Source organism: Chelon labrosus (assembly GCF_963514085.1).
Source record: "Chelon labrosus genome assembly, chromosome: 6".
NCBI classification, from domain to species: domain Eukaryota; kingdom Metazoa; phylum Chordata; class Actinopteri; order Mugiliformes; family Mugilidae; genus Chelon; species Chelon labrosus.
In genome coordinates, this window is record NC_140342.1 from 17,786,133 (window position 1) to 17,797,586 (window position 11,454).

An 11,454-nucleotide genomic window follows, 5' to 3' on the forward strand; every position below is an offset into this window, starting at 1 on the left:
TATTTGCGCGTGAAGTAACGACATGCACCTGGAATTTTGAGCTTCGTTTTGTTGTTTCCTCCCCAGACGGCGTGCAAGTCGGCCGTGGCATTCTTCCAGTTCAGCATCCTGGCCAATTACTTCTGGCTGCTGGTGGAGGGCATGTATCTGCAGACCCTGTTGGCCCTTACATTTGTCTCCCAGAGGAAATACTTCTGGTGGTACATACTGATCGGATGGGGTGAGTATGGGGAAGGGGAAGGGTCGTCTGAGGAGGGCAAAACATGGCTGACTGGTTTCATGTACATGCAGATTGTATTCGAGAGAAAAAAAAAAAACGAGTCAGCACACAAATCCACAATGAATTTTGATTGTGGAAACTGCAAGTGGAAAGGCTCAGTCTCGGACGCAGCATTGCTTGTTCTTATGTTCTGACACAAAGCGAAGCAAATATCCACCTTTGTGCAAATTTGACCTTTGAACATCGTCTTGACTCGCCCTAAGCAATCAATGTGCAACGATTTTTTTGTGCGAACTTGCACTGGCCCAGGCAAATTCGTATCGAATCGTAACTTCCCATTGACTTGGTATCCAAGTGCGCTGCTTCTGATGTTTCGAGTGGAAATAAAGAGACATTTAAAAGTTCAGACTCTCACAAGAGGCGACACAGTTCTTATAGTTTTTCGTTGTCATGCGATAAAGCGTTTGTAGTTGTGTCTTGTAGTGGCAGTATATTGCAACGGGATTTTGGTGATTTTTATGTTTTGTTTTGCAGTTTTAAAGATTTTACGTTAAAGGAGCGGCAGCCTCAGGCCTCGGCAACATACAATGCGATTAGTTCGTCCCCCATCACTCTTTTTGTCTCTGCCGATTTCAGTTTGAAAGGAAATTACCATAAACGATTATAAATGACTCCATCTTGGCCCATTCGACACTCCAAGCGTGGCGAATTTGGTGGTATGAATCACGATCATGGATAGTGTTTCCTTGTGGTAAATGTTCGGAGAAATCTGTTGTTGCCTCTCTTGTCAATTAATCACTCCAGTCGTCGTCGCTGCAATTGCAAAGCCTGAAATTTCAGGTGTTTTTTCATCTATGATCGCTACAACTTTGCTTATAGTTTCTTCCTTTGTGTACCATCATGCTTTAGAAACGACTTGTAGGTGCCAATTTCGCTCTAAATAACGCATTATCTGCCGCAAAACTCGTTCATTTCACCAATATTTTGTTATGATATGCTAGTGCTATTCCCCGCAAATTACAGGTAAACAAGCCTCGCGGAGTGCAATGGGGAATAGCACTAGCTTATCACATTATTTACAGCGTTTCGGTGCCCCAGTCACTCTCACTATATGGATATACGCTGATCTAAATATCTGACGAACGACTCCAAATAACACCAAAGTTACATGAGTGAGTAAACGATCGTATTTTATGCCAGAAATAAGGTCCAGGTTATAAAAAACAGTAGCTCCCCTTTAAGTAGTGACAGCATATACTCACCCTAATAAATGACAAAAACATGTGTCAAAACATGATAAAAATCAATGGCAAAGCTGTGTTAATACATTAAATTAGACTGTGCACTGTTGGTGTTATTTGTCGACTTCCTGTAGTATAGTATCTTCCCTTTTGAGTTGGGAATCTGTTTCCAGACAGTCCCCAAAAACGTGGTTACACCTTATTTATACAACTATCGGCATTGCCCTTTGTTTTTTCCCGTCTCATTTGTTTCCCTGTGCTTTCTACGGCTGTTTCAAGTGCTTTCCCTTTCTGACATCCTCTGTTCCTCAGTCTACTGATTTCTATTGTCTTCCTATTCCCATCCCATTGTATTTATTTTTTTTTGTTTCCTGTGTGTGCTGTATTTTCCTGTTAAAGCGTTGCACAGCTCCTGTCCGTGCCATTTGGGTCTTGTTAACAAAAGTTACTGCACACTCCAGCGCCGCTGAGTTCTGTTTAATTCAGGAAGGAAGGTGAGAAACAGTAGCATCCTTGTTATGATGTCGCGGAGACTGTAGTAGTTGAATTTTTCACAGAGGAGTTCCTGATACTTTGAGGCAGCAGTTATTACAGTTGGCAAAGAAAGTTTGTGGAAGTCGCTCTGGTACAACGGAAAGAGTATTTCTGATGAGGGGAAAGATGGAAATTAAGTTAGGAAGTGCTGGCAGCAAGACCGCTCAGGGTGTTAGTAAGGGATGTGCCATTCTTGTTAAAGAATAGTCGTGTCCTCAGTGTCAGGCAGACACAATGCTTCCTAGTTAAGATGTTTTGTAAGCAGTTTTAGTGGCGCAGTTGGAAAGGCCACGCTGTGCCATGGCAGTCCAGACAGTAAGTTGGGCTGAGGAGGATGGCTCACGTTGGCAACTGCACACATTGAAGGTATGAGTTCATGACAGCCTCTCGGCTGTTTTGACAGGAAAGAGGGGAGCAAGATGCGCTGCCTCTGTGCATCAGTTCGTGTTGGAGATAAGCTGATTCTGCCCAAGTCTGTGACAACTGTCTATACTTTTCCAGGTCATTTCCTCCATCAGATTTATGTCACAAGTTACAGTCCTTCTTTATTAAACCGGACAGCAGTTTTGGTCAGTAAATCAGATATCTCTGCAAGGACTGGCGCAAGATTTAAAGCAAATCCAGAGGCTGAAGATGATGAAAATGACGAAATCCTAATAACTTGTTCATTTAACGTTGTCTGCAGTTTATTCAATACTATGACTAAACATCAGCCTCAGCTGCACCTTATGTCACTTTATGTAATCAGCATAAGTTAGCATGGCGACATAATGAGCAGTGAACATCGGCACATCTTAGATGCATTCATCCGGGTCCCATAATTACAGGATATCATTAGTAAAATAATATATAAATAACATGTAGCGCCATCGCCCCTCTCAATGATTACCACTTTAACCTTTCATTAGAAAAGATCCAGTAATTAGAAGATACAGGATGTCATAATCACAGCAAGTTCTTTTTCTTTTATTGTGAATGCAATGAATACCTTAAGATCTCGAATGCTGCTTTCACACACAGTTAACATAGCACCGCTTACTAATTTGGGCATTTCCTATTAACAAATGTGTTTTTTTAGTTCATTTCTCCCAGTAATTTATAAATGTTGGTCTGAAAATGAGACTTTGACTACAAATGGCTTTAATTATGGTAGTATACTCCAGTCACATTCATTCATAATTAAACTACAGAATATGTGGGAGTAAATATCTCTGTTCTGGTTATCTGTGGGTTCTTACAACATGACAAGCAGTGCGTGGTGTGTCTTTTGTTTGTGTGTATATGAGAAGTGTTCAGTCAGTACCCAGAGCAGCTCCGATGCGTCTTATCAGCGCCTTTCCACCTTTACTCTCTAGCTTTCTCCTGTCTCGTGCTTTCATCCTCCTGTCTGTTTCTTCTCTTGGCTTGGGCATGCAAGTGGGACGCGGATGCATTTGAAAAAAACGTAGTGAACACAATGCTTCATATGGCTGACAACATTTCATAAAAAATGCAGCAAAGAGTTGGATCCGGAGCGTCGTTCTGATTAATTTTAGTTGACAGATAAACAGAGCATGCATATTTAATCTCTGCTCTTACATTATAGGACTCCCGTCAACAGTCCTCATACTCTGGGTTTTGACCAGATTCTTCTTTGATGACAAAGGGTATGATGTGTTTTATTCTATTGCTGTATTTGACATGCATTTCACAGCTTTGATGCTACATTGTGCAAATGCACATTCAGTTGTTGTAATATCCGCTCCTGGATTTGAATGAAACAAATGTTTTAATGCTGAAATTAATCTCATGTGATTTTAATTGCAGGTGCTGGGATGACACAGAGAGTGTTGGGATTTGGTGGATTATAAAAGGACCGATAACAGCGTCACTGCTGGTGAGTGGAGAGCAATGAAATTTATTGGTAGGCCTGTTTCTAATCCTAACCCAAGTAATTAACCAGCAGAAACAAAGTTTCCCCGCCCCTGAAATTTTAGAAGAATTCTGGTCTGGAGTCTCTCTGCTCTGAATTCATATTCCCTGTGAAAGATCTAACGGTCCCATCAAATTGTTTGGGCAGGCTTCATGCGCTGATGGACAGAAGAGTAAAAGTGACAGACATCTGAGTCTCAGTCTTCTGAGCTCCGCAGACTTTGACTTTGTTTGCACCAAGATGCCGGAGAAGCGAGATATTAAGATTCAGTTCAAAAACCATATTGACAGCGAGATAACTCTACAGGACAAACAGTTAACAGTGATCCATTAAACCGTGCGCGACAGCTTAGTCTTGATTTGTAAGCTGAGAATGCAGAATGCAGATTGAAGAATGTTAAAAGATTTAGCTTTTTATTGTTTAGCTGATGTGATTCTTTTTCATCAAGAAGGCATCGAGTCTTCGACAGCAGTAGAGTAGCCACATGACCTTGCATTGCTGATACTTTTTTAAGAAAGCCATGCCTTTTCCTAATGTACTGCATGCCAGGGTTACTCACAAGTCTTTAATTTCTCTTTTGCTAATGTTAGCTTAATGAGTTGGCTCAAAATAATATATTGTTTGCATTTTAATTATTCCAGTTGTAAAAACTCTGTAGAAAAAACGCCTTAACCACTACACAGTAAATGACTGTGTTGATAAATGATATATTAATGGACTAAAGATACGGTAAATGTACCAGGCAAAAAATCCAGTCGGTCTTATAAATACAATTATTAGGAATATAAATCCAATTCTACAGTATCTACTTAACCTTGTTTGTATGGATATGCAAGTTTGATATAGATTATATTTTATTCTAAAGATTTCTAATGTTTCTCTGTAACTAACTACACAAAATGTAACTCGCTACAGTAGCTAATGAAATGCAAGAGGTCGTGGAAGTACACACGGGTTAGCTAGCAATCGTGACAGGCTGGCCATTTTCGTAACTCTTTACATTTTTTATACATTTTGGAACAGCTAGAAACACACCGACATTTCATATTCATGTTGTCACTTTTACTGTGGATCCATACAGAACAGGCTGTGATCTGACCCTATTTGGGGTCTTCGGTACCCGTTTTACTAATATGCCTTTGAAGCAATCCCGTAAGATTTGTTTGTTGAAGTATGCTTGAACGTGTATATATGTGTTCACATATCTGTTCCAGGTCAACATAGTGATCTTCATTAATGTCATCCGGATTCTGGTCCAAAAGCTTAAATCTTCAGCCATGACTGGAAACAGTGACACTGGACATTTCATGTGAGTTACAGCTTACTGATGCAACAAACTGTACTGATATGAAACACCCGAGTAAAACAATGTTTTAGTCAGATGCACGCATTGACCAGTAGCTATTCCTTATATGGGTAGATTTGATGGGAAAGTATTTTAGGCAGCTCTCAAAGTGTCCCATTTAATAAACACATACATAAATCAATATTAAATCTTAGTCTAATCTTAAAACAGCAAAAAGGTAAGCAGACATTTGGGTGATGGACGGACTAGCAGCTTCAAATGTTGGCTTACCGGCAGAAGCAGAACAACTGTGGAAGATATTTTCTTGTCTCCTGAAAATAAGATTGGATGTTACTTCTCAGTAGGTAACCAAAAAGGTGGTTAATGGACCTCTGATTGTGAGGGATGAAAGAAGCAGCTGATGCCAATCAGTAAATGTATGACTTCCGTACCTGGCCTGAACTCACAAATTGCCCCATGTGTGATATCCGTAAATCCACCTCTATTTTTCTGGGAATTAAGAAATGATGAAGAAATCCACGATGTATTTTCTATACACCTAATACATTTAATTGAATGGACAGTCAATGGTGATCTTTTTGAGAATGATTTAATGATTTTAATGTCATAAAACACAAAGTGACCAAAAGTGAGAGATTAAATCTAGTGGCTAAGGTTTGTTTTTGTAAGAGAAATACTGAAGAAATAACGGGGACTTTCATTCTCTGATGCAACCTGTTTTAGGTGATCTTAAGATTGCATTCGAGTTATGGATGTGCGGCTTTCATATTTCTTTCTTTGATGTCTACCTGTGATGTCCACCACCACCTTGCAAGAAGAGCTGCAAAGGCTGAAACCAAGCTCACAAAAATCCAGTATTCAGAAATAGCTTTAGTGAAAGATAAATACATGAATTAGTTTGATATGTTTCTTGTATGTGAAGCATCAAACAAGGGGATGTTAATGCTGATCCACCACTGAAGTTTCCGACCAACGACTCAGTGGGTTGTCATGAATTTTTATGGTTTTTGGTTTGCAAAACTACTGAAACACTACCATATTTCCATTGTCAGAATGCAGTTTGGTCAACGCACAATGCACCATTTAAGCCCACGCTGCACATAAAGATGGATGAGGTGTCACCACTTTCTCCCGCTGAACAAAAGTGAAGCCAAAATATTGTGGAAAAGAACGCCGCCATCTTGTGCCGGTGAAAAGAAATTGCAATCGTAGCGTGCGCAGTTTGTCATATCAACCTTCATGTAACATGTAGCTGCTGTACCTTGCCTGTCTGGACTGACGTGGACACTTGCTGTACATGTATGGTTATTAATTGCTAATTGTCAAGCTAGCTAATTAAAGTGGCCTTAAAAATACAAACTTTACTTACCAAAAATACTCAGAATACGGGTTAGTATAGTTTACTTTACTAATTTTTTACTAATTTTGTGCTTTGTAATAGAGAACAATCAATACCCTCATGTGTCTCCATGGATTTCATTAACCATATACCCTTTTAGCTAATCAAACATCAAATCAACTTGCTTCAAATCAACAAATGCACAAAAATTGATGCGATTGGAAGTTGTGAATGTGAGAGCAACCAAATTTGGGAAAAACATATTTTACTTCCACTTTGATGACAACCTGCAGGAAAGGTGTGACTTCTGCTTGAACTGTGACCTTAACTCCAGACAATACATTTAGATAAAAACTGACAGAAAGAGGATCTGATGATGAAATCCCTTGACAAAATGCCGGACGCTTCCTTTGAGTTTCAGAGAGAAAATGCGGCTTACATGAATCCACCGTGGGAACCCTGAAACCTTGCTGCACCTGAATGAATCCTTCCTTCAGTTGTCACTTGGCTGGTGCAGGTTCGTGCTCAGCTGAATTAATTTAGAATGAGAGCACGTAAAAATAGCACCAGGCACCAGAAATAGACGTCTCTTCTGTCGCTGCGAGACGAGATTGTTCCACCGGGCTCAATGGATGCTGCACACGATCAAAAGCTCCATCTCTGTAGTACAAACTTCAATCTGATCCAGGCACATCTGTGGCGTTAACACAAAGGCACAAAATCCCAGGTGTGACAAAAGATACCCGCAATCCTGTTATAGGCTTGAAATGAGATGATGTATACATGTATTTCATCTTTAAGCTTTCAGCTTTAAGCAGTCAAGGGTGTGATATAAAAATATCAAATATATTGTATTGTCATGTCGTAATAAGATCTGAATCTGATATAATCCTCAGAGAACATGTGTAGACATCTTTATCAGTGGTTAGATTAACTACTAGTTATTTATCAGATGAATTACTCTGTAAATATATCTGTGCCTAGCTAGTTTCTATTCTCAGTGACTTAAAAGACAAGAAAGGGAAGATTTAGAGAACAAACACGGATATTAATCTCAGGTGTTTGTTGATGAAGCAGAGTTAGAGTTGATCTTTCCGAGCCTCATGACTTGCAGCAAGTGGTTGCAATCAGCAAAAAAAAGAAAAAAGAAAAAAACGAAATGGCAACATTTACATGATATTTAGACATCAGTGATCTGAGCAGAACCGAGCTCCGAGTACAATGCATCTGGGTTTTGAATTTTGACATTTTAATCTTTTCCATTAATTGGCCTGATGACGGCGCTGCTTTAAAGGTCAGCACGACGAAGTTTTGACACCGCCGGTTTAGCCTCGATGAAACTCGTGTGATTTGTTGTGTTTTGGCTCCGTGTCTGACATTTAAAAGTTTACAGGATACGGCTGAGACTGGACGGCCACGGTGCACTGTAGCGTTTCAAACTTTAAACAGCTGTTACATCATTATCTGAGTTTATGAATACTCTTTCTTCTTTCTCTCATTATGTGTGTTTTTTTGCTCCCCTCAGGAGGTTGGCTAAATCCACCCTGTTCCTCATTCCTCTGTTTGGGATGCACTACACTGTGTTTGCTTTCCTGCCTGAAACCACGGGGGTAGCAGCTAGACTCTACATCGAGCTGGGACTGGGCTCCTTTCAGGTATAAAACAATAAGGCTGAATTTCCTTAAGAAAGTTATTTTCTCCAGCAGACATTTTGACTTGTTGTCGTGGGTGAATGTGAGGGAAATTCTTAAATGTCCCTTAATATTTTAATATTATATATGAAACTTAACATATGTGGATGCAACATTAGATTGTATGTAAGGTGGAAGCTTGTGGTATGGTCAGAAGCTCTGCCTTATGATAATCATGTGGTTGCAAGGAATGAATGTTGTTGTACGCTCCATTAACATAAGGAACTCACATGAAGGAGTTCAGCGTGAGGGGGGTATTTGAGGTACCTCTTCTGTGTTCATGTGTTCTAGAAATAGGTCACTGTATGTCACACAATGATGGTTAGCGTGAAGGAGAAGTGTTATGTGTGTCATGAGATGTATGTTGAGATGTTAGTACAGTGAGTTTTGTCAAGTCATGTGATCTCATGATGTGACGACAGATAAGACCATTGTTTAGGTTAGTATAAAAGCTGAGGAGGGACTGCCTCTCTTCAGTCATCATCTGTCGCTGATGAGTGGCTCTTGCTTGCAAGCAATAAAGGGTTTCTAGAAACTAAATATTGTGTCATAACTTGGTATTCTGACCAACTCTCATCTGCACTGGACAAGCGCCTGATTTTCAGTTGCCACGACAGTGAAACACATAATAATCCTGTTAATTATGGCTGTTCTTGCAATGAAAAATGCCTGTTCACTTAACATGTATTTGGCAAATATTTAACTGTATAGAGAAAAATTAGGAGAAGGAGAGATAAGGGATGACCAAACCAAAACCAGGTTTATGATTTGCATGTGAAAGGATAATTCCAGTTTATATCAACCAAGCATTTCAAATTAACATGAGTCTTTGGGCCATGCTAACTTTAAACTCTCTGCCCTTGTTCTAAAGATTAGGAGAAACGAGGAGTTTGACAAATCAAGCTGTCTTTTTAAAACTGATTTTGACAAGAATCATTTTAAACATTTGGTCATTATGCTAGCTGCGTTGGGGATCTCCTCCCTGGGATACTTGCTGGATGACCTGATCACTGGTATATTCATACTGCCATTTAGATGGCGATCTGGAAACTCAGCTGGAAAGTGCAGTGGTGAATTAACCTGCTGACCATCATGAGGATGAGCTGTTGTGGTTGTTTCAGTTAATTGAGTGTTAGGTTGATCTCTTTGACTGTAGGTGAACCTGGTGACTGATTTGTGTTTACCGCCATCTTGTGGCACCACCGTTACTCTGTCGGGGAGTAACTGTTGACAGCAGTTTGGGTTGTGGGTGTTATTTTTTCACAATAATGCTGCAGTTAGTGGACTGAGTTAAGCCACCGCAGCCCCTAGAGCAGAGGTCTTCAACGGGGAGTCTGCGACCCCTAGATGGTCCGTGAAGGTACTGCAGGGGTTGGTGAAGTTTTTGATTGATTAGACAATTTTTAATATATATATATTTTTTATATATATTTTTCAAATTTAAATGTCTAACATGAATCCTTATTGTAGTGAATGGATAAATAGAGGGAGAAGATCTTTCAGTTAGACACATTCAGCGACACATAGGAGCTCTCTCAAGCTGGACACCGGTTCACTCACAACACGAGACTAGCCTGGACCTATCCCTCCAAAACTCCTGCACACAAAGAGGGTTGCTCCTCTATGGTTGCTGTGCCAATCATGATGTTACATGCTGTCTCTGTCAGGTTCCCTGTGACTGACCGAGAGCATATTCAGTCCCCAGATGACTAAGATCCAAGACACAAGGACGCATGCTGGAATATCATTTGAAAAGAGGATCTTAAAAAAGAAAAAATATATAAATGAAAAAACTTTACCTACAGATCCTTATTTGGATAATAGTTTTTACCAGATATTCCTGGCTGAAACAGTGCAGCTCCTGTCCCCATCAGTCTGGGGGTCCTTGGCCTGAAAAATGTTGAAGACCCCTTCCCTAGAGAGTGTGTCCCGCTAATGTTAGCCCATTAAACAGTTTTAACTTAGTTGATGTTACCTGTTTAACTATGTAAAGCCAGGTACCTTCAAGCTAGTCATATGAGACAAATGTATTATTCTGATCACTACTGGGGTTTACTTTCTGTTCATATTCTCGGTCAACTTCTGGCAAACACTTTCGTCCTCGTGCACCCAAGGGAATGTAATGTATATGAACTCAAACAGGGACACTCTTTATGGAGGACAGGCCTGTCTTGTTTAATTTACGTTTGGCACTATGGTTGGAGCAGCTGCTACAGGTCTTTCCGTTTCCTAGAAATTATGTCAAATGTAATGTTAAACAAAAAGTGAAGGTAAGAAGTTTTTTAAAATATTTACACTTTTATTCAAGCTGATTCATATCGCAGTGAGATGTCACTGCAGTAATAGTGACTTGTTTATTTCTGTTACTTCCCTGGTTTCCTGTATAGATCACCTACCTTTTGCACTTACTGTATAGTTCGATTTCAAAACAGCTGCCTGTGTGTTGCAGGGGTTTGTGGTGGCACTCCTTTACTGCTTCATGAATGCAGAGGTAGGTGTCACATAAAATCACACAAACATTGGAGGAAGAATTACTCTTGTTACTTGAGTTCACCTTGACTTCATCATCTGTGAGTCATATTGCTTCTGCAACTTTCCGCAAGGTGTATACTTCACACAGGTGTTTGTCTGCAGGTCCAAACAGAGCTGCGGAGGTGGCTGTGGAAGTGCCACAGTCAAAATCATCTCACGCCCGCCAAGAGAAGCATCACCCAGATAACAATTCGAACCCGCGGGGGGCTCGGGTTGCCTCCTTCTAATGGTAACATCTCCTCAGTATGATTTCAGAGACCATCTGCGAGTGGGGAAAAAAAAAATGTTCTGAGACTGTCAAGAGAAAAAACAACAGAGGCAGTCATCAGAGTCGAACACACGAACACACTGATGACATTAATTCAACAACCCCTCAGTGAGAATCATAATGAACGAGAGCAAATTACTGAGGAAGGGTGTCAGGATGCATTCTGTCAGTGTCAGCAGCAGCTATGGATATGTCTAAGGATGGTACTGCACACATTTCTAATCTGAATCACGGTGGGCATTCTCTTATTTCATCAACAATGGTGCTTGATTTGTGAGGACATTATGGTCCCACAGTGGAAAGAGGGAACGCAGTAGAGACCGAGCTGGCCGCCGAGCTTGCAGGAGGATGATTTATCATGGCTGTGTTTACAGTTTGGACTACATGGGTACAAAAATGAGCAAATGTTGA

The 11,454-nt window shown here is 40.3% G+C and overlaps 1 protein-coding gene across 1 annotated transcript in view; it reads left to right on the forward strand.

The window, feature by feature from the left end:
- The window catches only part of LOC311490089 (pituitary adenylate cyclase-activating polypeptide type I receptor-like), a gene marked incomplete at its 5' end in the record, with an annotated part of 31,818 nt that extends 20,658 nt beyond the window's left edge, over positions 1-11,160 (forward strand). The window contains 7 exons of the mRNA XM_084547442.1: positions 67-220; positions 3,581-3,641; positions 3,802-3,871; positions 5,122-5,216; positions 8,078-8,207; positions 10,693-10,734; positions 10,878-11,160. Of these exons, the coding sequence (XP_084403568.1) occupies positions 67-220; positions 3,581-3,641; positions 3,802-3,871; positions 5,122-5,216; positions 8,078-8,207; positions 10,693-10,734; positions 10,878-11,024 (699 nt within the window). The 3' untranslated portion in view covers positions 11,025-11,160. The remainder of the gene's footprint in view (positions 1-66; positions 221-3,580; positions 3,642-3,801; positions 3,872-5,121; positions 5,217-8,077; positions 8,208-10,692; positions 10,735-10,877) is intronic.
- Positions 11,161-11,454: the final 294 nt, after the last annotated feature.